Source organism: Grammomys surdaster, unplaced genomic scaffold, assembly GCF_004785775.1.
Source record: "Grammomys surdaster isolate TR1022 unplaced genomic scaffold, NIH_TR_1.0 166, whole genome shotgun sequence".
NCBI lineage: Eukaryota > Metazoa > Chordata > Mammalia > Rodentia > Muridae > Grammomys > Grammomys surdaster.
The window spans coordinates 6,561,471-6,586,591 of NW_021604614.1; the positions used below are offsets into that span (position 1 = coordinate 6,561,471).

At 46.3% G+C, this 25,121-nt stretch overlaps 1 protein-coding gene across 1 annotated transcript in view; it reads right to left on the bottom strand.

Annotated features, from left to right (window-relative positions):
• The window catches only part of LOC114619990 (S-adenosyl-L-methionine-dependent tRNA 4-demethylwyosine synthase), a 75,596-nt gene that overhangs the window by 9,593 nt on the left and 40,882 nt on the right, over window positions 1-25,121 (bottom strand). Inside the window, exon 14 of the mRNA XM_028765944.1 lies at window positions 5,353-5,463. Coding sequence (XP_028621777.1) covers window positions 5,353-5,463 — 111 coding nt within the window. The remainder of the gene's footprint in view (window positions 1-5,352; window positions 5,464-25,121) is intronic.

Genomic DNA, 25,121 nt, shown 5'->3' on the forward strand with positions numbered 1-25,121 from the left:
TGTCAACAGTGTGCCAACAGAGGGTGACTTAAAACAAAGTCACCTGACCTCAAGCAAGCTACCAGGCACTTCCTGGGCTCCGAAGGGAACACAGACACAGGACTTCTTACAAATGTGTCTCCGTGCTTCAAGTTTTCAATGCAGCAGATGTCTGTAACCTGAAGCACGTTTTTACCAACAAGCAGGCAGATAACGAGAGTCCCGGGCTCACAAACGAAGCCCCATTCAAACCTAATGAGGCTAAAATGCATGCTAATTTACAGGGAATATAAAAGAAAAAAAATTTTTACCAGACTGGCAATGAAAGAAAAGAGGAAATCAATAATAAAGAGATAGCATCTACTGATTTATTTTCTATAAAGTACCTAATGGAAGGCAGTCTAAACATTTACTGGATCCAGGCACAGATTATCCCATTGAATTCTCAAACGAACCTCTTGAACAATTATTAATTTAAGGCAGCTGGGTGGTGTGCACTTACAAGCCCAGCGCTTGGCAGGCTGAGGCAGGAGAGAGAGGTTCCAGGCCTGCCTGGGCTGCCCAGCCAGACACCTGCCTCGGAGAATAAAAGCCACTGTCATTCTAGTTTTAGGACAGATAATTCAGTTTGAAAGGCTACACCGGTACATGTCGTATATATATCAATACATGATTCAAAATATGAGCAAGACAGTGAGGCAAGTACGGGGGCTTGCTGCCAAGTCTGGCCACCTGGTGGGATCCCCGGAACCCACATGGTGGAAGAGGAAACCGACTAATGCCTCACAGGCTGACCTCTGCGTGTACCCAAGGTTAGGATGGGGAACACACACACACACACACACACACACACACACACACACACACACACTTGGGAAAAAAAAAAGAAGAAAAGTTTTAGATTTTAAACCAAACCTGTGATCCATGGCCTGAGCAGCCTCATAAATAAAATGAAAAGACAAAGCAGGTAGGAAAAGGAAGAAAGACAACTTTCTTAATCTGGTTCAGTCAGTAAAACAAGAGAAAATGCTAAAAAGATGTGACTAGGGACCATGTTTGAAACTCATCTAAAAACATCCACGTTTCTACTCTTCACGTGGCATTTATGCATTTATATAGTGTGTGTGCATACATGGAGGTCAGAGGTCAACTTGCTGGCACTGGCTCTCTCCATCCAGCCAGGGACAGCGCAGGTTGTAGGGCTTGGTGGCAAGTACCTTTATCTGTTGTCACTGGACCTTGCTTTTGTTTTGTCTGTTTTGAGACATGTGGTCTAGGCTAGCCTACAACCATGGTAGCCGAGGATGACCCTGAGCTGATCTCCCGCCTGTGTCTCCCAGGTTCTGGGGTTACAGTGAGCTCTCTCAAACCCAGCTTGCCTCTACCTTAGGATCCTACAAATCATTCAGCTCACCTGCAACTCAGCTGTCAGGCAGGACCAGCACTGGGTGTGCAGGGCATGCACACTGTGGGGTTGTGCACGTGAGCCTGACGTACTATTAACTTTGAACCGAACTGCCCCGAGGCTCACAGGAAGACTTTCCCTTTTTGCTGAGTAAGGGTGGCTATGACTCCAGGCTTCTCAGGGTTTGACTCAGCCCGGGGCAGATGTTCCTCCAATGCACTGCCCTGTACTGAAAGGCTCTGTCTTCTGTCCTTTAGGCTGGGGTCCCTCCTGAACCAATGGACTATGATATACACAGGACCTCTTGTCCTCAGACCCTGAGGGCTCTTTACAGACCTGACATATCAATGACACCTCACTTCTGGTTTCACTTCTGGGTGTCGGGGGTGGGGTGGGGTGGAGGGAGATAGGGGTTATCTTGGCTGTCATACTGTTTCTCAACAAAGGAGTTTTAGAGACCCCTCTCCCTCACCTCCCCCTTCTTCATGTCTCCTTAGCCTCCACTTGTTTTCTCTCCAAGACTTTATTGTTCATTATGTAACTGTGGCTATGTGTACCTGAGTGTAGTGCCTACAGATGCCAAAAGAACATGTCAGACTGCCTGGAGCTGGAATTTAAAGTGAGCTGCCAGATGCTGGTGCTGGGAACTGGACTGGACCCTCTGCAAGAACGGTATGCACGCTCAACCCCTGAGCCAACTCTCCAGCGCCCTCCACTGTTTTTGTCTTCATTTTGTCTTTGTGTTTTACACTGAGTGTCACCTTATAGCCCAGTCTGGCCTCAAATTCTGCCTTAGCCTCCCAGGCACTAGGATGACAGGCAGGAAGCCACCACCACAGCAAAAGTGTCACCTTTTCAGACATTAACTCTCTTAATCCTACTCAATAAGAAAGTTAACCTTTTCTGGTTCACTAACTTATGTTTAGTTGGTTGCTGTTTGCTTGCTTGAAATGCTGGGGATAGAACCCAGGGCCTCGTAGATCCCAGGCAAGCACTCTACCACCAAGCCATTTTACTACCATAACAGTCCTCAGTACTGTTTCAGTCTCTGAGTTTCAAGAGACAGGACACAATGGTGCATTCCTGTAACCCCAGCCCAGGGGCAGCTGAGGCAGAGGACTAGGTAAATCTGGGCTACAGAAGGAGTTCAAGGCCAGCCTGGGCAACTTAGCAAAACTCTGCTTCAAACTAAGGAGAGAAGAGCTGCAGAGAGAGCTCAGTGGTGTGATGCTCTAACTGACCTGTTCATCTGGAGGGGTGGGCACGCTCATGGCCTGCCTGTTCCTTGTAGAATCCCAGGGAGAATGCCGGTCTCCAGAGATAGCCACATGCCCATGCCTACTGCCTAACTGTTCAACTGCCAGCAGGTGGAATCTGCTGAGGTGTCCATCAACAGGAGAACAGGTAAGGAAAATCTGGTGTAGGAGGCTGGTGGCAAGGCTCAGTGCGGAAAGGTGTTCAATTGCCACCAAGCCTGACGGCCTGACTTGGATCCTGGGGTCCACAGACAGGAAGGAGGGAGAGAGGCGACTCCTGAAGGCCATCCTGCCCTCCGATGCATGCGGATTGTCACTCTGGCTAGACCACACGTTTCTCTAAGAATTTTAAACATCAGCTCTCTCAAGGCAGCTCACTGTAGTTCTATGGACTTCAATACCATCTCCACGCCTCCCATCCTCGACATCAGCTTTCCCCTTGAGGGCTTCAGTGAGGGCTGGTACGCGTGGTGCCAGCAATCCTGCCGGGATAAAAGGATGAAGTGGGAAGCTGTCTGAGAGGGACCCTGAGCGGTGACACAGCTTTCTCTGCTTCCAAATCATGTGAACAGGAGCCATACACAAAAACCCCAGCAGGGGAATCCACTGTTTAACAAGTAGCCCTTTCTTTCTTCCTTCCTTCCTTCCTTCCTTCCTTTCTTTCTTTCTTTTTTTTCCCAAAAAAAATAGTAATTACTACTACCACCAGAAAATTACTGCCACTAGTACGGTGGTGGCACATGGCTATCATCCCAGCACTTAGGAAGCAGAAGCAGGAAGATCAGGGTTGCGAGCTCATCTTTGGCCACATAGTATAATGTGACAGAAGACTGTTTAAACAAAGACATGTATAATGACATTTGACAACTGTAAAATGTTCCCCCTAGGAAAGCTGACTTCAGAAGAAAGGGCAAGAGAAAGGGGGAGGGAGAGCGGGGAGAAAAGAGGGTGAAAGGGGTGCCTGTGATCCAGCCAAGCACAATAAAAACAGACATTTTACTACCATATAATTTGTGGCGACATTTTTAATAGCTAAACCATAAATTAAAACACCACTAATCTCTGCTGTTGGCGAGCTTTCCCTGAACAGGGACATATATTTTCAGACAGTTTATATTTGTGCGTCATTAAAACTTCTGCCAAGAGAAACCTTTTGAACTTAAGAGCAATTTTAAAATCAAAGAGTGTCTTAAGCCTGACCAGAGATGAAATGGTAATGGCTCAGATAGCAGGAGCCCTGGACGCCCATCTCCTGCGCGCCCCACCCCGCCCTCCGACAAAGAGCTAAGCAGGGGCCCTGGGTGCACACCTCCCGCCCCTCCTGCAGAGCATCTAGCTCTGAAGCAGTGAAATGCTGCTTCCCACAACTCTTGAGACTTCAGGGGTATTCAGTTTCAAAACTCCACACTGAGAAGGCAGGAGCTGGCTTCTAAAGATGAGGACTGTCTCCTACAGTCAGTCATTTTGTCCATGCTCTTTGGCCCCCAGAGAGCCTCTCCATGCTCTACCTCACAGGCAGGGTTCCAAACTGTAACTTCCAGCCCTGGCTTAACCCCGAAACGGTGGCCTCTATAAACTTATACTTGAATATATAAAAGTACCCTTACTATAAATGTGTGTGTGTTTCCTTTTCCTTTTTTTTTTTTTTGAGACAATGTCTCATGAAGCCCAGGTTTACCTCAAACTCATGGAGTAATCAAGGATGAGTTTGAACTTGTGATCCTCAGCGCTGGGATCACATGCCTCTACCACTCTACATAACCACTGGATACTAAGGTTTTTCAATCTTTTTGTTTGTGTGGAGGTGGGGCTGGAGGTCAGTCGTTGCTTTCTACCTCACTTAAGAAGAGTCTCATTGTTTGCCTCTGTGTAAGCCAGGCTAGCTAACCCACAAGTCCTGGCTAAACGGTGAGTTCTAGGCTAACCTGGACTACAGAACAAGACCCTACCTCAAAAACAAACAAAAAGTGGATGGATGGATAGATGGATGGAAGGAAGGATGGAAGGAAGGAACAGGGAACTCACCTTTTAACTTACACAGCTTACAGTAAAATAATCAGGGATAAGGGCAGAAACAGTGGGTAGCAGTTGAGCTGAAACCAGACCGGCCCCAGACTGGTCCATCAAAGGTGACAGGTAGGTGGAACTGATTAGACCTATCACCCACACCTGGAGGAGATTTGAAACGTCTCACAGAATCTAATTCCTCACATCAGCACTGCTTTCTTAGTTTAGTGGAGCCACACAGAACAGCTCTTAGGAAAAGCTCTTAAAGATTTCGTTTTTTAATCCCAACACCCACTATCTAAAATGTCAGCCTAAATTGGCCATGTTGTATGTGGCAGAGATGTACTGTAAAAATAAATCAATGAAACAGTTGATTTTTATAAACTGACCAGTCCCATAATTAACTTATTTCTCATTCTTAAAACAAAACAAAAAAAAAAATTTTTAAAAATTGTATGTGTCTGTGTGCAGTGCCCTCAGAACTCCCCTTGAGCTGGGTTCTTTGAGAATGCAGCAACTGGGTTTATACACTGAGCCATCTCTCCAGCCCTGGAAAGCAGAAGCTTTCAAAGACCAACGGCTCAGTCTCCTTCAGTGCTGCCCAGGACAGAGGAAGCTTCCCAGTGAATCTATGATCCAAATACCCCAGCCCCCGGCCAGCGACCCTCAGCTGCAGCATGCCCACCACCAGGTGGCAGGGCTCACCTTGACCTCGATGAAGTCAGGGTTCCCCAAGGACACCAGCTCAGCGTAGGCCTGGAGCTCATCCACGTTCCAACACTTGACAAGGGTCAGTCTGTACACCGTTCGCTGTTGCTGAAACAGAGGAAAAACAACTTGGCTTTAACCTGAGCATAAGTCATAGATTCACCCAAGAACACTAGCCAACACTCCTGAGCCACAGAGAACCCAGGTCAGGTGAAGCCCTTACGGACTTCTACAAACTGAAGTTATTAAAAAAAAAAAACAAAAACAAAAAAAAACATGGGCTGCTCAGCCAGGTCAACTGGTAGAGCACAAGACTCTTCAAAGGTTTGACCTTTCATTACGTGTATATAGGTGTGTCTCTGTGCATTTGTGTACACTGCCTTCTGAGGCCAGAAAGCATCAGACCCGCACCTCTATAACACGATGCTGAGTGTGGAACCCAGGGCCTCTGAGAGAACACCACTGCTCTCACCCACTGAGCCCCTGAAGTACAAGCTACAGACAGCAGAAACATCAGTGATGGGAAGACTGTCACACACCTTACAGAAGACGCAAACAACAGTTCGCACACATCCTCCCCACACCCTCACCTCTACCCCCAGGATCTAGAACCATGTTAGTCACCAAACGGCTGCCTAGCACACACACAAACTGAACTGGCTACAGTAGGAGCAAGGGGCAGGTGAGAGGGGCCAGTGAGTAAAGGTGCTTGCTGAAAATCCTCACACCCTGAGTTTGAACTCTGGGACCTACATGGTGACTGATGAGAACCAATTCCTGCAAATTGTCCCCTTACCTGTGTGTGCATGCACACACACACGCACATACACACACACATGCACACATACATGTATACACACAAATACACAAACGAACACACACACAAGTACTCATACATGCAGAGGCACTGATACATTCACACACACACACACACACAGTCACACCACACACTAAATAAACAAATACATAAGTAAAATGATCGTTAAAGAGAAAGCAAGCCCCCCTGCCCCCACCGCGGTGCTCCCGTGGATAACCCCTTTCCCATGCTAGGGTAATTAGACTCACCATGTGATGGAGAGATGGCTCAGCAGCTCAGAGCACCCACCCCAGCACCCACATCCGGCAGCTCACAGCCACCTGTAACACTAGCTCTAGGGGACCTGACATGGTCTTCAGGACGCCATGGTCTCCTGAATACATGAGTGTGTGCGCACACTTAAAAAAAAAAAAAAAAAACTTTCCGGGGCACAAAAAAAAAAAAAAAAAAAGCATTAAAATAAAAGGGAGACCAGTTAGAAAACTGGGTGGAGCATGACAAAAGAGGGGAAAGGACGGTGAAATGACCAAAAGGCATTACGGACATGTAAGAAAATGTCAAAATGAGTCGTGGTATCAGTAAACTGCTACATTCTAATGAAAAGTTGAATACATCATGTTAGGCGATGGAAGATTAACTTAAATAACCTTTTCAAGCTTTTCAAGTTCACACGAGAATCACGTGGACTGTGAATAACATGGATTATCATTCTTTTCTTTCTGGCTTTCTTGTCATTTATAATCGCTGGCCTTTCTTGTTGCCAGGAGAATCATGCTCATGGGTCTAACCAACGTCTACCAGAGAACTCAGATTGGTCCGGGTTTTTACAGAAAGCACTAAGATGGCAGTCATTAAAGACTCTGAAAGATGGACAACCCAAGACTCGGCCACCTTCCTGGGCCTGAACATAACGAGTAAGAGTTAAGAGCATTCTAGAAACCCTTGAAAGACCACTACTGATAACGTAAAATCAAAGGCTAACATTCTGTCCTTGAGGGGAAGCCAGACCTGGGTAACAAATGCAAGTTCCCAGGAGCTTTACTGAGCAGGGCTCAAAATAATAGAGAGAAAAGACAAGACTCCAAGCTCCCTACACTTCTATGTTTGGGGAAAAGAAAAGCGTTAATTTATAAAAGAAAAAAACACGAGAGTAATTTTTTTTTTAAAGCAAGTCTCCTGCAGCCCAGGCTAGCCAAGCACAACCTTGAACTTCTGCCTCTATTTCCTGGGTGCTGGGGGGCACAGGTTCCTGAATGCTACAGAACCCTGCACATGTGAGACCTTTCATGGAGCAAGCTTAGAAATTTATACTAAAGAGCATCTGTCGGACATATCAAAAGCATTTCATTCCTATCTATTTCTTTAGAAAGGCATTTTACCAGGCAAGGAAAGACAGGGCATTTCTAAATTCCCTTTAAATAGCTGTCAGGCTCCCACATCAAACTGAAGACACAGATAGAGCTGAGCTGGAGAGAGAGATATTCAACAGTTAAGAACACATCCTGCTCTTGCAGAGACTTGAATTCAGTTCCCAGCATCTATGCTGAACAGCTCAGAATAACCTGGAATTTCAGCTCCCGGGATCTGACGCCCTCTTCTGGCCTCTATGGGCACTTGCAGTCTTGTGCACAGACACAGACACACACAGACACACACACACACAAAATTTAAAAAATAAAAGAGACATTCCCAGTTAAACTCACAGAAGGCTGTCTATCCTGTTGTTTTAAAGTCTTCCTGAAAGTTCTGATCAAATCAAGAAAGCCAGGGCAAAAAAGACTGAAGTACACACAAAAGCAGTAAACTGTGAGTAATATAATTGGATTCTTGGAAAGTTACCAACTTAAAAAAAAAAAATCAGATGCAAAGAAAGTGGCCAATTACCAAGGAAAATTCACCAGCTCTCCTAGCCTAGAGCAGCAGTGGGTGAAAATAAACCTGAGGGAGGATGGGATCCAAAGCACACATGTTCCTCAGTATGTTCAATGCCTATCTTTGTAAAATAGGGGATTTGTGCACGCTTAGCAATGGTAACCCAGTAAGCTCAGCTCTTAAAGGGCTGTGGCAAGAATGCAACAAGTTTACAACCTGGGCTACACAGCAAATACCAAGCTAGCCTGGGCTACACAGAGTGCTGGGCTAGCTGGGCAACACAAAGCAACCATTTCCAGACTAACAAAACAGTCGTTTTTGTTTGTCTGCCTGTTTTAGCACCTTAACCCTGTCGGACTTAGAACTAAGCCTTGCAGAAATAAAGCAAGCCAAGGGCCAGGGATCTGTTTCGACACCTCTATGAAAATCCCAATGACAGACAAGGTGGCTCGGTGTGTGAGAATGCAAGGGGTACAAGCATGAGAACATAAGTTCGAATCCCCAGAACTCAAATAAAAAGTCGGGCATGGCCACACACATCTGTGACCCTAGGGATGGAGTAGGGGCTGGGGGATGGACAGAGACAGGATCTCTGTCACTGGCTGCCAGCCTCACTCCAGGTTCAGTGTAAGAACCTGAAACAGGGCAGTAAGGTAGAGAGTGACACAGCTGGTCACCTGATGTCCTCCCCTGGCCTCCACAGACAGCATGGTACTTGCCCCCCTCCCACACACTCCCAAGAGTACACCACACAAACATACACCATACACATACACACCAAAACTAAACTAAGTCAGCACTAACAGAGGAACGGTTCCGTGCCAGCAAAGACCATTTACAGAATAGAAGGAAGAGAATATTCCATTTAAACATCTCTATAAAAACCCAACAATTCATTTATGAAATTACACGCAAAAGACTAAACTTAAATAAAACACTTTTCTAAGAGACCTAAACCAAACTCTGCCTCTCTTTCTACTTCCATGGAAAGCAGGATTTATAAACCAAGATTAACTCCAAGAGGGATTTATAAGTCCTTTGAACATATAACCTGATGAGGTCTATAACAGCAGCGACATTAGTCAGCACTTGATGTGTGCCAGATGCTGTTACTGGTGTTTGTGTCTTTCCAAGACTATAGTATCTATATGGACGTCAGAAGGAATCTTAGCAGATATGTGTGACTATTATTTTCACTTGACAAATACGGAAATCCAGGCTCAGAGAGGATAAGCTGCCAAAAGCCACACAAGCAAAGCAGGTGATCTGGGACTTGATCCCCAGCAACAGTAACCCTAGCCATTGGGCTTGTTCTGTGTACATTCGCTATGTTTCTTTCTATCTGTCTGTCTGTCTATCTATCTGTCTGCCTGCCTGCCTGCCTGTGTCTATCAGCTACACCTTGTAAAACTGAGATAAAATACACAAAGAAATTAAGACTCAGGACTTGACTCGGTGGCTGGAGTGTTTGCCTTCCCTACCATGAGGTCGTAGTGTCCATCCTCAGCACCACATAAACCAGGCATGGTGGCACACGCCTGTCACCCCAGCACTAGGGAGATGGAGGCAGGAGGATGAGGAGTTCAAAACCATCCTGAGAGACATAGCAAGTTTGAAGCAAGCCTGCACTACATGAGACCCTGTGAGGGACACTGGAGAACGGCTCAGTGGTTTATGACTGTTCTTACATAGGATCTGAGTTCTGTGCCCCACACACAAACTGGTCAGATTACAGCTGCCTGGAACTCCAGCTCCAGAGAATCCAACACCTTCTTTTGGCCTCTGAACTCACATGCAGAGAGACACACGTAATAAAATATCTTTTTTTAAAGATGTATGAGTAAATTCATATTCCAAATGGATGTTCCACTGTAATTAAAATAACGAAGCCCACCTCTGCAGCTGAGCCACTTCCAGCTGTGGTGTCAACTGTTGCTGTGCAGTAGCAATGGTGGTTTCCAAACCAGAGGCGACTCTGCTACTTGGGGCTATTCTGTTCCAACTTTGAAAGTTCTGTCCAGGGCTGGAGAGATGGCTCAGCGGTTAAGAGCACTGACTGCTCTTCCAGAGGTCCTGAGTTCAATTCCCAGCAACCACATGGTGGCTCACAACCATCCGTAATGAGATTGGATACCCTCTTCTGGTGTGTGTGAAGACAGTGACAGTATACTCACATACATGAAATAAATAAATAAATCTTTAAAAAAAACAAAAAAAAAAAAAGAAAGTTCTGTCCACAGAGTGACGAAGCCTTTGTGGATTCTGTAAGTGGGGGTGCTGCTGACATCTAGTGGGCAGAGACTAGAGCGGCTGCTGAGCACAGGATAGCCACAAGTTCTCCTGCTCTGCACTCCCTTCCTCTGCACCCCCTTCCTCACTATCACAATCATTCAGTGAAAACGGCCAATGGAATGGAAGCCAAGAAGTCCTGCAGGAGCTGGTCTTCCCATGACCACTGACAGAGCCTTGGCTGGACTTGGCCATTCACTTAATGTCCATATTTAGGATCCAACTATCTTCTTCCAGAAGTGTATTCACTGAAGTGTGTGTCAGAGCACGCACACGCCGCACATGCTGCAGAGGTCAGAGGACTTAAGGGGACTGAACTCAGGGTGTGGGGCTCGGCAGCACAAGCCTTTACCCACCGAGCCATCTCACTGGCCCTGATTTTATTTTACTTTACTTTGAAAGACAGGCTCTGACGAAGTCCAGGCTGGCTTCTAACTCCCCATCTAGCCAATAACCTTGACGTTCTGATCTTTCCGCCTCTATCGGAGCTCTGGGATTACAGGTGTTGCATTAGCGTGCCCAGCAAAGTCATTACTACCAAAAGCAAAGGTCTGAGCGGGAGAGGGCCTGGACTTCTTCCTGGAGAGGCTGTGGAGAGCCGGCCTTGTCCTTCCTGGGGCTTACAGTGAGTCAACCGTGAAGCCACCTGGGCCTGCAACTCTCTTTGCACAGGTTTTTAAATTACAAAACCAGAAGGCTAGAGAGATGGCTCTGTGCTTAGGAGCACTCCCTGCTATTACAGAGGACCCAGCAGATGATCACAACTACCTGAACCTCCAGCTGCATGTATGACATATGTGTATACAGATTTGTGAGCCTGCATGCAGGTATCCATACACATGCCATAGGACAAGTGTGGAGGTCAGAGGACTACCTGGATTGTACGTCTTCAACTTCTACCTCAAGATGGGATTTCCTTGGTTGTTCACTGTGCCTAACCCAGGCTAGCTGACCTATCTCAACACAGGGGCACTGATACTGAAGATGAGCTAAGTCTGGCTTTACATAAGTGCTAAGGATTAGAACTCAGAGCCTCGGGCTTCTGTATAGTGAGGACCTGGCCCACTGCACCATCTCCCATATCCCTCCTCTGGTTCTTCAGCATCTCAAGATGTTCAGTGTGATAGTTTGAGTGAGAATGGTCCCATAGGCTCATATATTTGAATGCTTTTCCTAAAATTGGTGGAATTGTTTTGGGAAGGATTGGGAAGGATTAGGAAGTGTGGCCTTGGTGGAGGAGGTGTGTCATAGGTGTTGGGGGAGCAGCTTTGTGGTTTCAAAAGTCCGTACTATGCCCAATCTCTCTTTTCTGCCTCCAACCTGCAGATCAGATGTGAGCTCTCAGCTACTGCTCCAGCACCATGCCCACCTGCCCGCCTGCCTGCCCGCCTGCCTGCCCTCCCAGCCACAATCATGCTCCCTGACATGATGGTCATGGCCTCACCCTCTGAAACTGTATGCAAGTCCCCGGTTCAACATTCTTCCTCTTATAAGCACCTCAGCCATGGAGTCTCTTCACAGGAAGAGAACGGTGAGCCCAGCCACACTCCTTTCCATCCCTAATATCCCACATTTGTCTTAGCTTGATTCGCTCGCTGACTGACTCTGCAGGCTCACAGGCTTTTTGTTAAGAGCCAACTTTGGTTTTTATATCATCTCTATTCTGTGGATGGTCTTCTGTTTCATTAACTCCTTTACTCCCTCCCAAGTTCTTACTCTGTGGGTAATCTGCAGGTCGGTTCTAACTTTTTAATATGTATTGATCTTTAGTCTTTCTTTACTGAAAGAGGAACTCTGTCTCAGCAAAAACATTCATTTCTTGTCACTGGGAAGAAAGCTCCAGACTGATGACCCACAGTGGGTCCCATGCAGCAGAGGCCTCCGTCAGTCTTGAAGGATACTGTCCCTGGAGCTGGAGAGATGGCTCAGCGGAGAAGAGCACTGACTGCTGTTCCAGAGCAACCAGGTTTGATTGCCAGCACCCACATGACAGATGAGAACTATCTGAAACTCCAGGGGGATCTGATGTCCTTTTCTGGACTCCATGGCCACCAGGAAATAGTTTGTAGACACACACTCCGGCAAAACACTCATACACATTGAAAATAATAAAGTAATTTTTAAAAGGAACAAAAAGAAAAGAATACTGTCTCAATCTTCCCAAGTCTGGCAGAGTTCCAAGTAGGCTTGGCTATCTTTTCCTCAAAGACAAAAGAGGTAGCAACAGAAGATCATTACCAGAAGGCACGTGAGTTAAACAGAGCGGGAACAACTTAAAGGTAGATTTTTATTTATTTGTTTTGAGACAGCATCTCACATTGCCCACTCTGGTTAATGCCAACTTGACAGAATCCAGAAGTGCATGTGGGCTGGGCCTCTGAGCATGTGTTTAAGGGGCTATCTTAGTTGTATTAACTGATGTGGGAAAGCCACGTCCTCACTGCAAGCAGGACCGTTCCCTGGCTGGACAGTGTAAAGGAAAAGTCATGTCCTCACTGCTAGCAGGACCGTTCCCTGGCTGGACAGTCAACGTGTAAAGGATGCTGGGCAGTAGCATGTATTCAGTGCTCTGGTCCCGACTCAGATGTCATGTGACCAGCTGCTTCAGGTGCTTGCAGCCTTGCCCTCCCTGTCATTCCGCTGCTGCACTGAGCCTTGACCGGGAGCAGAACAAGCCCTTTGCCCTGTACGTCACTTTTGTTGGGGGAAGGCACTTACCATGCAATCGCAGCAACTTGATTTCTATCTACAGAACCCACGTAAAAAGCCAGGCGTGGTGGCTCACATTTGTAACCCCAGCATTCCTACTGAGAGATGGGAGGCAGAGGCAGGAGAATCAGCTGGGAGCTCAAGGGGCAGCCACCCCGGAGTATGCTGCCCACTGGCAGAAATAAGGGACACTTCAACAGAAGAAGGGAATCCACTACAGAAAGCTGTCCTCTGAGTTTACCACATGTACATGGCTTGTGTGTGCGTGTGTGTGTGTACACACGCACAGAGAGGAAAAGAGAGAGAGAGAGAGAGAGAGAGAGAGAGAGAGAGAGACAGACACAGACACAGACACAAGACACAGACACAGACACAAGACACAAGACACAGACACAGACACAGACACAGACACAGAGAGACAGAAAGACAGAGAATGAGAACACATGTATGGCTTTTTAAAAGCTGACTACCATCTCAGCAGTAACTGGAGAGAGTACTACAACAATGTATTGCTGTAGACGGAACCAACGAGGAGAGGACAAGAGAAACACAGGGGAGCCGGAGAGGCGACAGCAGAGCATGATGGGACGATTACCGCCAGTTTACAGATGGACATGGAATGATGGAGTACTTGCAGCTTTCTGAAACGGATCAAAGGGATTAGAAAATGCGCTCAGCTCCTCCAGAGCACAGGAGGAGCACCTTGTGCTTACGAGATCACTGCAATGCTCTGACCAATTACAGGTCAGCTCGCTCCAGCAGCCCTAATTAAATTCAAATGCATTAAAAGGGGTGGGGTTGGGGGGGGACAAGAAAACAGGAGGGAGTTCTTGGTAAAGAGGGGTTCAGTGAGAATGGGAGGGGAGTAAGAGAGGAACTGGGGGTTATATACATGTGTGAAATGGCAAGGAATACAGTTTTGTTTGCTTTTGCTTTTCAAGGCAGGGTTTCTCTGTGTAGCCCTAGCTGTTCTGGAACTGGCTCTGTAGAGCAGGCTGGCCTCAAACTCACAGAGATCCACCTGTCTCTACATCTTGAATGCTGGGACTAAAGGCCTGCACCACCAACACTCATCAAAATAATTTTGATGGGGCTGGAGCGATGGCTCGGCTGGTTGAGAGCACCAGCCACTTTCAGAGGACGTGAGTTTGATTCCAGCAGCCACGTGACAGCTCACAGCTGTAACTCCAGTTCCAGGGCATCCAAAGCCCTCTTCTGGCCTCCTTGGGCATCAGGCCCACACATGGTACATAGACTTACATGCAGGCAAAAGACTCATACACACTATAATAATAATAATAAAACAAGCCGGGCGGTGGTGGCGCACGCCTTTAATCCCAGCACTTGGGAGGCAGAGGCAGGCGGATTTCTGAGTTCAAGACCAGCCTGGTCTACAGAGTGAGTTCCAGGACAGCCAGGGCTACACAGGGAAACCCTGTCTCGAAAAAAACCAAAGAAACAAAAAAACAAAAACAAAACAAAGCAAAAAAAAAAATAAAGTAATTTCAAAATCAAGAAAAAAAAATTAAAGAAGGAAATTGGGGCTGGAGAATGGCTCAGGGCCTGAGCACTTGCTGCTCTTGCAAAGGACCTGGGTCCTGTTTCCAGGAGACCACTTACAACCATCCGTAACTCCAGCCCCTGGGGAAGACTCCCTCTGCTGGCCACCAACGGCAACTGCATAGCATAGAGAGAGCACATAAGTAAAAATAAATTAAATCTTTTCCAAAAAGTAGATTATAGTTCAGCATTTCTCTGGAACACAGAAACAGCTTTTACATATTAATACACAAAACAACTCAGTAACATAAGATAGATATGCACTGACCGACTAAAGCTTATCTCAGGGATGGAATGTGGCTTGGTATTTGAAAATCAGTGCCATTCACCATATTAGCAGAAGAAAGGAGCAAAATTTACTCAATAGAATGAGAATAAGCATGTGAACTCAACAGTTATTCATAATTTAAAAAGTCATAGGGCCCTGGGAACAAAAGGAACATTCTTCAAACTAATGATATTTACAAGAAGTCAACAGCAAAATATGATTCATGGTAAGACAGAGAACGTTACTCCTGAATCCCGAAGCCCATGGTAAGGCAATGGTGGACCTTCCTAGAAACTGTATCACAGAGCAAAGCTGGTCCTACATAAGAAATGAAAAGATATCACCGGCCAGTGAGATGGCTCCACAGGAACAAGTGCTTGCAACCAACAAGCCTCACAACCTGAGTCTGATGCTGGGGACCCACATGTTGTAAGGACAGAACCAACTCTTGCAAGCTGTCCTCCTCCATATCTGTATTGACTTACAAATGCTGTGGTATGCATGTGCCAGCACACACACACACACACACACACACACACACACACACTGTCTTAGGGTTTTACTGCTGTAATCAGACACCATGACCAAAGCAACTCTTATAAGAACAATACTTAATTGGGGCTGGCTTACAGATTCAGAGGCTCAGTCCATGATCATCAAGGCAGTAGCATGGCAGCATCTAGGCAGGCATGGTGCAGGAGGAGCTGAGAGTTCTACATCTTCATCTGAAAGCAGCTAGTGGAAGACTGACTTCCAGGGACTAGGATAAGGGTCTTAAAGCCCATACCCACAGTGACACACCTACTCCAACAAGGCCACGCCTACTCCAACAGAGCCATACCTTCTAATAGTGACATTCTCTGGGCTGAGCATATACAAACCATCACACATACACACAAACACACACTCTTAAAAAATCTTTTTAAACATACCATATGACTGGATTTAAAGAATTAATCATTTTATAATTAACAAATTCTTAATCTAATTAATGTTAATATATCAATATTTTAATATAATTAATAAAATATATATTAATAAAGAATTAATCATATCAGAAGACTTTGCAATATAAGGTAAGCATCCAAAAAACCCTAATTCCTGCATATCTACAATTTTTGAAAATTAAAAAAATAAGTATTATTTACCAGTAGCATCCAACACTATATATTTGTGAAAAAAAAAAAAATCACAATGCACATGAATGACCTCTACAAAGGAACTGTAAAATACCATTTAAGAAATGGTCCCCATGCCGGGCGGTGGTGGTGGGAGGCAGAGGCAGGCGGATTTCTGAGTTCCAGGCCAGCCTGGTCTACAGAGTGAGTTCCAGGACAGCCAGGGCTACACAGAGAAACCCTGTCTCGAAAAACCAAAAAAAAAAGAAATGAAATGAAATAGTCCCCGCATCTGGAAGACTTAAGAGAGCTCTCAAGTCCAAACCAGGCCTGGGCTACAGGGTGAGTTCAAGGCCAGTCTGGGCTATGAGAGACCCTGTCACACACACAAAATACAAATGTGGGTCAATACTCTAATGCAAGGATCAATACATTCTGGCCCAAAGGTTGAACGGTCCTCCACTTGTTCTCCTTATAGCCTTGAACTAAAAATGGATTTTATGTCTGAACAATTACAGTCTGTCTTATAACTGAGAACATAAACCATGAAGCCCAATTACACAACGTGCAACACCACCTCAACCAATGTCAAGGCCTTCAGCAGAGCTCTGCCTGGACTCAGCCTTCACTGTCACAGGCTGGGCTTTGTGGCTGAGAATGTATAAAGCCGTGTCTTCTTTCCTAGAGCATCACCTCCAGCTCCCTTCACCGTGCCTCTGCTGTGTGCATACACGCAGACTTAACTCCCCAGAAGACCTGGGGCTCCCGTCTTCCCATCCCAGGTGCTGGAGTTACGCAGTGGCACCAACTCTTCTGTTACCCCTAGAGACAAGGAGGCAGATTCTGCCTAGACTCAGCACACATGGCAGTATCTCAACCCAGAACACAGTTTAGATTTTGTTATTTTTAAAAAGTGCTTGTCAGTTTATTTGAGACAGAATTTCATTATGTAGCCTTGGCTGGTCCAGAGCATACAATGTAGACTAGGAAACCAGGAAACCATCCTGATCCAGTTTGCCTCTTGATTTTTATTTATTTATTTATTTATTTTTGGTTTTAGAGACAGGGTTTTTCTATATAGTCCCAGCTGTCCTGGAACTCACTCTGTAGACCAGGCTGGCCCTGAACTCAGAAATCCTCCTGCCTCTGCCTTCCAAGTGCTAGGATTAAAGGCATGTGCTTTTAACCACTGCCAGCCCAACTTGCCTCTTGAAAGAGTATTTTTTTTTTTTTGAATGATAAGAAGTTGGCCGGGCGGTGGTGGCGCACGCCTTTAATCCCAGCACTTGGAAGGCAGAGGCTGGTGGATTTCTGAGTTTGGGGCCAGCCTGGTCTACAGAGTGAGTTCCAGGACAGCCAGGGCTATATAGAAAAACCCTGTCTCGAAAAACCAAAACAAAAAACAAAAAAACAAAACCTATTCCCGAGTCCCCTCCACTGTCTAAGTGAGGAAGCTGATCAAACAGGAACTTACAATCTTGTCAGATGCCAGCACCAAGGCTGAGGCTGTGCTGCGGTCTCCACTGCTCTCCCTGGCGCCTCAAGTAGTCATAATAAAATGTTGAAACCTATACAATTACATGTTGGAGTTTTGCTGCTTCTAATTAGGCTGCACATTCCAGGTGAGGTTATTACAGCCCAGGCCTACAGCTCTCTTAATTCCAGTGATTTATCTTGACAGTTGCAATTCAAGACAAACTAGTTGAGGTGGTGTCAAAACAAGATAAAACAGTCTCCTAAAATATGGCACCGACTTACTAGTAATCAAAGGGCTGTGAACTGAAGCAGTAATGAGGTACCACTTTGGATTATCAAATTGGCACAGGTTGTTTGTTCCTTTTAAATAGCAATGCTCAGGGCTTTCTAAGACAGGCACACTCATTCCCTCATGGTGGGGCTGTGATTCAGCACAGACATTTTGAAAATTAATGCGGCAACGTGATTAAGGATTCTAGAAAAGATCAAACTGTTGATCTGGTAACTGCATTGCTAAAAATTTAGCCTATGGGAATGATAAAGCTCACAGACAAATGCTGAGGAGAGAGACTATCCCATGGAGCCCTTCTAGCATGCTGAGATACCATAGAGTTTCAAATTGTTCAACACCAACCAACAGCCCACACATCTATGGTGTGGCCATTCAGCCAACACACCTACAGTGGTATTTCAGACGGTATCTGTGAACCCCAGCAAGGCTGAGGCAGATATTCCTATGGAAAGCAGGGCTCAGTACAGATATATGGGCTAGTTTCCAATCCTATAGCTGTGAAAAAATATCTTGACAAAAGCAGCCTAAGGAAGGACTTAATTTGACTCACAGTTCAAGGGCACACAGTCCATCATGGTGGGGACATCAAGGCAGCAGGAGCAAGAGGCAGCCAGCCACACTGCATCCAGTCAAACAGGAGTAAGCAATGCATGCTTAAATGCTCACTCTCAACCCACTTCCTCCCTTCTATGCACTCCGGGGAACAGCGCACCCTTCCTTTGGAGTGGGTCTTCCCACATCAATAAACCTAATCAAGAGAATCTCTCCAAAGGCTTGTCTGCCAGGTCCCGCCAAATGAGCAGGCTCTATGAGCCATCAGAGCAGGAGTCTAGGAAAGGGAAGGTGAGCTGAGGTTGAATTTGTTTTATTAGACTCTCGTTCCCACCGAAACCTTGGAAAAACCTGTTCTAAAGGAATGTTTAATGACAGGCAGTGATTTTCATATTCAATTTGTAAAAGGATGTGTAGCGAGTGGGTGTGGGCTCTCATGACTGAAGAGCACTGCCATGAGGTGACAGAGTGGGTCCCTGAGCACAGAGCACCATATAGAGGTCAGAGAACAATGTCACCAAAATCAATAAGCAGACGCCTCGTCAGCTCCCATCACTTACACTTCTATGTCTGAAGATACGGACAGAAAAGCCAATCCCCTGGCAGTATTCCCAGACACACAGCCCACCCATCACTCCTGCAGTAAACTCATATGGACAGAAGCCGCAGGTCCCAAAGTACATGGAACACAGGGGTGAGGGAGAGACACTCCACACAAGCATCACAGGTCTCCCCAAACCACGGCAGGGGTCAGTTTGACAAGAATGCCAGGTGTCTGGACCACACTCGTCCCTCAGATAAGCCAATGAACTCAACAGCAGATCTACTTCCCACAACTATCGCTTAAGCCAACCCCAATGTCGGAGTTCCAAACAGTAAGAAAATGACTGCCTTACTGGGACTTGATTGTTTAATCATATGATTTTAGAGTTTAGAAATAATTGGATTATTTAACGTAAGTCAATAAATGTCCCCGTGCTTAAGACTGGATCTCAAAAATAAAAGGCTGATTAAAGACAACTAGATCCTTGAACGAAACTTTCCAGGTTCCCTCTCTGGAACACGTATTAGTTAGTGAGGTGCGTCTGGTGTTTTAAAGTAAAATCAGAAATGACAGCAAGCTGAACCTCCAAGAGGAAGGACAGGCCAGGGAGATGGCTCAGCAGTTAAACACACCTGCCAAACATAAAAGCAAAGAACCAGCTGTCCAAAGTTGTCCTCTGACTTCTAGAATGTGTCCTGAGGCACTCAACTACAAACACTATATAACAATAATATTAAGTAATTAAATAAAACTTTTAAGAGGAGGCTGGATTAACAGCTCAGCAGTTAAAAGCACACCCTGCTCTAGCAAAGGACCCAAGTTCAATTTCAAGTACCCACGTCAGGTAGCTCACAGCCACATGTAATTCCAGCTCCAAGGGATCTAGCGTCCCCTTCTGGCCACTGTAGGTATTGCACTCACACATGAATATGCGCACACACAAAAGTTTAAAACTAATACTTATTAGAGGATGACTCCGTCTTTGAAGTGAGCCTATGAAGTTTATACTGAGCTGTGTCTGTGGGGACAGACTGTAGACTGTTGAGCCTGACTTTTCAAGATGAATCAGAAGTGACGGCAAGCCAAGAGGAAAAGCAAAGAGTACTACAGCCTCACTGGCATTCCTGTGATCGTGCCTTTCATTGAGGTTGCTGTCCTAAGGGGCATTCCTTACTAAGCAGCACGGAAGACGGACCACTAGCCAAAGGACGCTACAGGTCCATCTCCGGAGGGGCTCCACTCAAACAGATGAGAGGGAAAGGAGAGAGGGAGACAATACTAAATAGCACTGATTAAAGACACAATGAGATGGGCGGCCTCATGACCAGGAACTGGACTCAGTGTCTGCCAGGAAACACATAGGAACAAAACTAGCATTGAGTCAAGATGGAAGCTCACACAATTCCAGGGTGTGCTAACCTGACCTCTCAGATGGGAGGCCAACACAGTTCTATAAGGAGGTGACTGTGGTCAAAGAAAATTAAACTGATAGATACAGAAAGCATTAAAAAGCAAATGAACCCAAACACAGTGGCAAGTGCCTATGATTCCAGTGTTCAAGTAACAACAGAAGGACCCTGAGTTCAAGGCCATACATCTAGAAACCCTGCCTGAAACAAACAAATATACAACAGAGAAAGGCATGGTTTAAAAAATATATGTATGTCTGCGTAATAACAAGAGGTTTTTAAAAACAGATTGTTAGGAATGTAGGATAACTCAGCAGTGGAACCCAGTGAGGGGCTAGGGGATGGTTTATGGTTGGCACCTGCCTAGAATCCCCCAGTGTGGGGCTGGGGGCGTGGCTCAGTGGTAGAGACCCTGCCTAGAATCCCCCAGTGAGGGGTTGGGGACATGGCTCAGTGGTAGAGCCCCTGCCTAGAATCCCCCAGTGAGGGGCTGGGGGTGTGGCTCAGTGGTAGAGCAACTGTCTAGAATCCTCCAATGAAGGGCTAGGGCATGGCTCAATGGTAGAGCAACTGTCTAGAGTCCCCCAGTGAGGGGCTGGGGGCGTGGCTCAGTGGTAGAGAACCTGACATGCAGAAGGCTCTGAGTTCCAAACTCAGCATAAAAATTAAATAAATAAATACATACACACATACAGTTTCACATGCATACAAGTACACATATAGAACCTATCAAAAAATGTGTACAGCATGATTCAGTTGTGCCTTCTAGAACGGATATATAGCCCGTATATGTTGAATAGTTAACTACCACAACAAACACCAAACACTCCTAAGGTTGAGGGCCAGGTGACAATTCCATAGGCTGGATTTCTTTCTGGAGATTATGAGATTATGAGGTTCAGATTGACCAGGTGGACTCTTGTTGGTTCCATTTCTAACCTCAGCCCTCCCATCCTCAGAGAACGGGAAACAAGAGCAAACCCAGCCTCATCCCTGGGGGAAGGAAAGGCTTAGAGGCTGCAGAGGCTGTAATCATGTGAGGGCCAGGGCTGCAGCGCAGGCGACGCATGGAGGGAACAATACTGCTTGCCTGGCATGCACAAAGCCCCTGCCTTCCATCCCCAGGACCAAATAAACTCCAAAGGCTGCTCTGTATGTGAAACGGAACATTTCCGACTGGTCCCAGCTACAACCCATTTCTCCCCACTGTGTGGCTGGCTTTAGGAACAGAACAAATAGCTGGATACAAATGGTATTTATTCCAAGCCAGTACCTCAAGGACTAATGGAGTAATCCTTTCATTCCTGTGAAAGCGAATGACTTTTTCCCACACGCGGTGCCTTCTTGCAGGCCCTCAGCAGAGGTGCAAGTTATCTTTAAATCGTCATAAATCAAACAGACCCCCAAATGGTCTCTAGGATCTTCATTTCCCGAAAGCGCTAATAAAATGGTTTTTCAGATGTCAATTTGAGAAAGTGCTTCCTTCCTTCTGGCTTCAACCAGCCAAAGAAATTAGCTCCTGATCATTCTTTTTAATTTCCCTCTCCCCTTAAACTCTGCTTTTAATAAATCAAACATGATGATTCTCAAAAGGGAGTTCGATTCTAATCTCCAAAATGAGGATGGCTGGGCTCAAAGTTTACAACAGGCCTGGAGATGAGCAGCCTCGAAGGAACTCACTTGCAAAGAAATTAAAGGTTATGAAGAGAAATAAACCAAGGAAAAAAGCCACCGAGGTCAGCAAGACAGCCTCGGGGGTAAAAGGCGCTTGCCGCCAAGCCCCACGACTTGGAGTACAACCTACATGGTGGAAAGAGAGAACCAATTCAAGTTGTCCTCTGGCCTCGGAACAAGTGAGGACACACATGCACACTCACTCACACACACACCACTCTCACATACAAACACAAACATACACATATTTATGCTCTCACACACACAATAAATATAGAAAACAACAATAACAAAAAAAAAAATTTTTTTTTTTTGGCCACTGTGAGTGGTGAAGGACCATGGGCCTCTGGGCTATCCATCAGTTGCCAGCATCGGTAAGCCCATGAAAAGCCTGCCTCAAGGTGCAGCCCAAGCCCCTTATCCCAGCGTCATTCACTTCTTGATGCCCAGGCAGCACCAGAGACCGTCGTGGTACAGACTCCAACTGTGCAAGCTTTCCCCTGTCTACATATGCATTCAGCGCCTTTTTTTTTTTATTGGATGCTTTATTTATATTTCATATGTTATCCCTTTACCCCACCCCACCCCCACCCAGGAACCCCCATCCGCTCACCCCTTCTCCTGCTTCTCTGTGGATGTGCCCCTACCTACTCCCCCACTCCCACCTCCCCACCCTCAAATTCCCACCCAGTGGGGCGTCCAGCCTTCATGAGACCAAGGATCTCTTCTCCCACCTATGCCCGACAGGGCCCTCCACCCTTACATATACAGCTGGAGCCATGGATCCCTCCCTATGTGCTCCCAGGCTGGTGGTTTAGACCCTGGGAGCTCTGGTTGGTTGGTTGGTGTTGTTGCTCTCCTCATGGGGCCGCAAACCCTCTCAGCTCCAACACTTTCAACTCCTCCATACACTGAGGTGTTAACTTTTGCACTGTGAAGGGTAACAGTAAAATGAGAGCAAAATTCTGCTTCCCTTCTCTCAGCTACACAGGTGGAATGACTCTCGAGGTGGAGCTGCGTGCTGTCCTCTCCTCTTCTCAAGTTGAGGACTCTCCCCTGGTCACTTTCTAGGCATCTCCTGGCTTGTGCTCGGGATCCTGTTCTAGTTTTCGTCCTTTGGTGTGAGAAAATGCCCAGACTAAAAGCAACTTTTGCTTTTGCTTTTTGCAAAAGGAATAGGAAAGGATTTATTTGGCTTAAATTTCAAAGTCACAGTCCATCACTGATGAACATTAGGACAGAAACTATTAAAGAAGGATCAGAAACTCAAGGTCATTCATGGTTACAAACTGAGTTTGAGGGCAGCCTGGGCTACAAGAGGCCCTGCCTTTAAAAAAAACAAACAACAACGAAACAAAACCAAAAACAAACATGGTGACATATATCTTTAATCCCAGCACCTGGGAGACAGAGACAGGGGATCTCCACTAAATTTGAGGTTAGCCTGGTCAATAAAGCCAGTTCCAAGCCAGCCAGGGCTACATGGTCAGACCACATCTAAATAAGTGAATGAACAAAGGAAGGGAGGGAGGGAGGGAGGGAGGGAGGGAGGGAGGGAGGGAGGGCTGGCTTATCAGTTTCCTGCTCTTAAGGAGGACACAAGTTCAATTCCCAGCACCCACTTGGCAGATCACAACTGTCTATAACTCCTATTCCAGATGATCTGACCCTTTTCTGGTCTCTTTGGGTACTACATGCACATAGCACAGACATACAGGTAAAACACTCATACATATAAAATAAAAATTAGTATTTTTTAAAAAATTTAGTAACTATACTGTCTCCCATCTCCAAGAAACCACTGAGATGGTTTCAGTAACAACCTTGTGTATTTCCAATGTTTAAGCTTCTTCTTCCTCCTCTTAAATGAACTGATACCTTCTTTCCTTTTGATTATTTCTTTTGTGTGTGTGTGTGGAGGGGGTTAGAAATCGGCATACAGGTGCATATACAATTTTGTGTGTACACAGAGGTACATGCACTCATCTGTATGTATGATAACAGAGGCTAGAGAATGTCCCAGGGTATCATTTCTCAGATCCTGTCTACCTTGGGGTGGAGGAGGGGGCTATCACACATGAGGCCAGCGCCCATGAAGGCCAGAAGAGAGACTAGGATGCCTGGAGCTGTGAGCCACTGATGGAGGAGCTGTGCTAGGACCCACTGGGGTTCTCCGGAAGAGCAGCCAGTGATGAAGTGCTCGGTGACCTCTCCAGCCCGCATTGTGTTTTTTTGAGACAGATGGATGGCCTGAGTTCTGCAAGTGAGCTAAGCTGGCTGGCCTCTGAGTCCCAGGGACCCCCATATCCATTTCTCCAGTGCTGGGATTCTAAGAACACACCACTGTGCCTAGCATTTTATGTGGCACTGGGGATCTGCACTTAGCCCTCAAACTTGCTCTACAGTCACGTGACCACCAGCCACTGTCCGCCCCTCTCTGTCAACTCTCCTTCCTCATCTCCCTAGCTCTTTGCTCCCGGCCCTCACGGCTGTTGCTTACTAATTCCCTGGTGGTAGACAGCAAACCACCTTCAGTCTCCAAGCCTCCTCCCTCCTTCCAAGCTGTCTGCCTGAGCTACAGCTGTCCACAACAAGCCACTCAGCTAAAAGGGCACATGTTCCCGGCTCCCTCAAGCCGGGTGTGGCTAAGGAACAGAGTCTGGCCAACAAGGTACCAATGGAAGAGTTACATAAATCACCCAGGGACTGGAAAGATGGCTTGGCAGCTACAAGTGTAGTCACTTTTGCAGGTGACCCAAGTTCAGCTCCCAGCACCTGTGTGAGGCAGCTCACCACCACCTGTAACTCCAGTTCCAGCTCTGATGCCCTTTTCTGGCCTCTGCAGACACTGCAGTCGCACACACATACCAACATACAGACAGACACATAGACAATTAAAAACAATTAATCTTTAAAAGGTGTTGGATTCAGCAGTGCCAAGGGAGAAAAGAAGGAACAGGAGGCTGTGCACAAGCCCCTGGCTCACCCGTACACCAGCATCATCTCATACATCTGGTCTGTGTGGAAGCTGGCCCTGCAGCTAGTATGAATGCCGATGGCACAGTCCACTTAGTTCTGGATCTGGCTAGCTATGCGGGTTGCTTATTCTCACTATTTTACAAGTATCTATAACCGTAGCTTCAGTTCTGTTAGCCTTATCCATGATTACGAGCTCTTGCTGCTCTC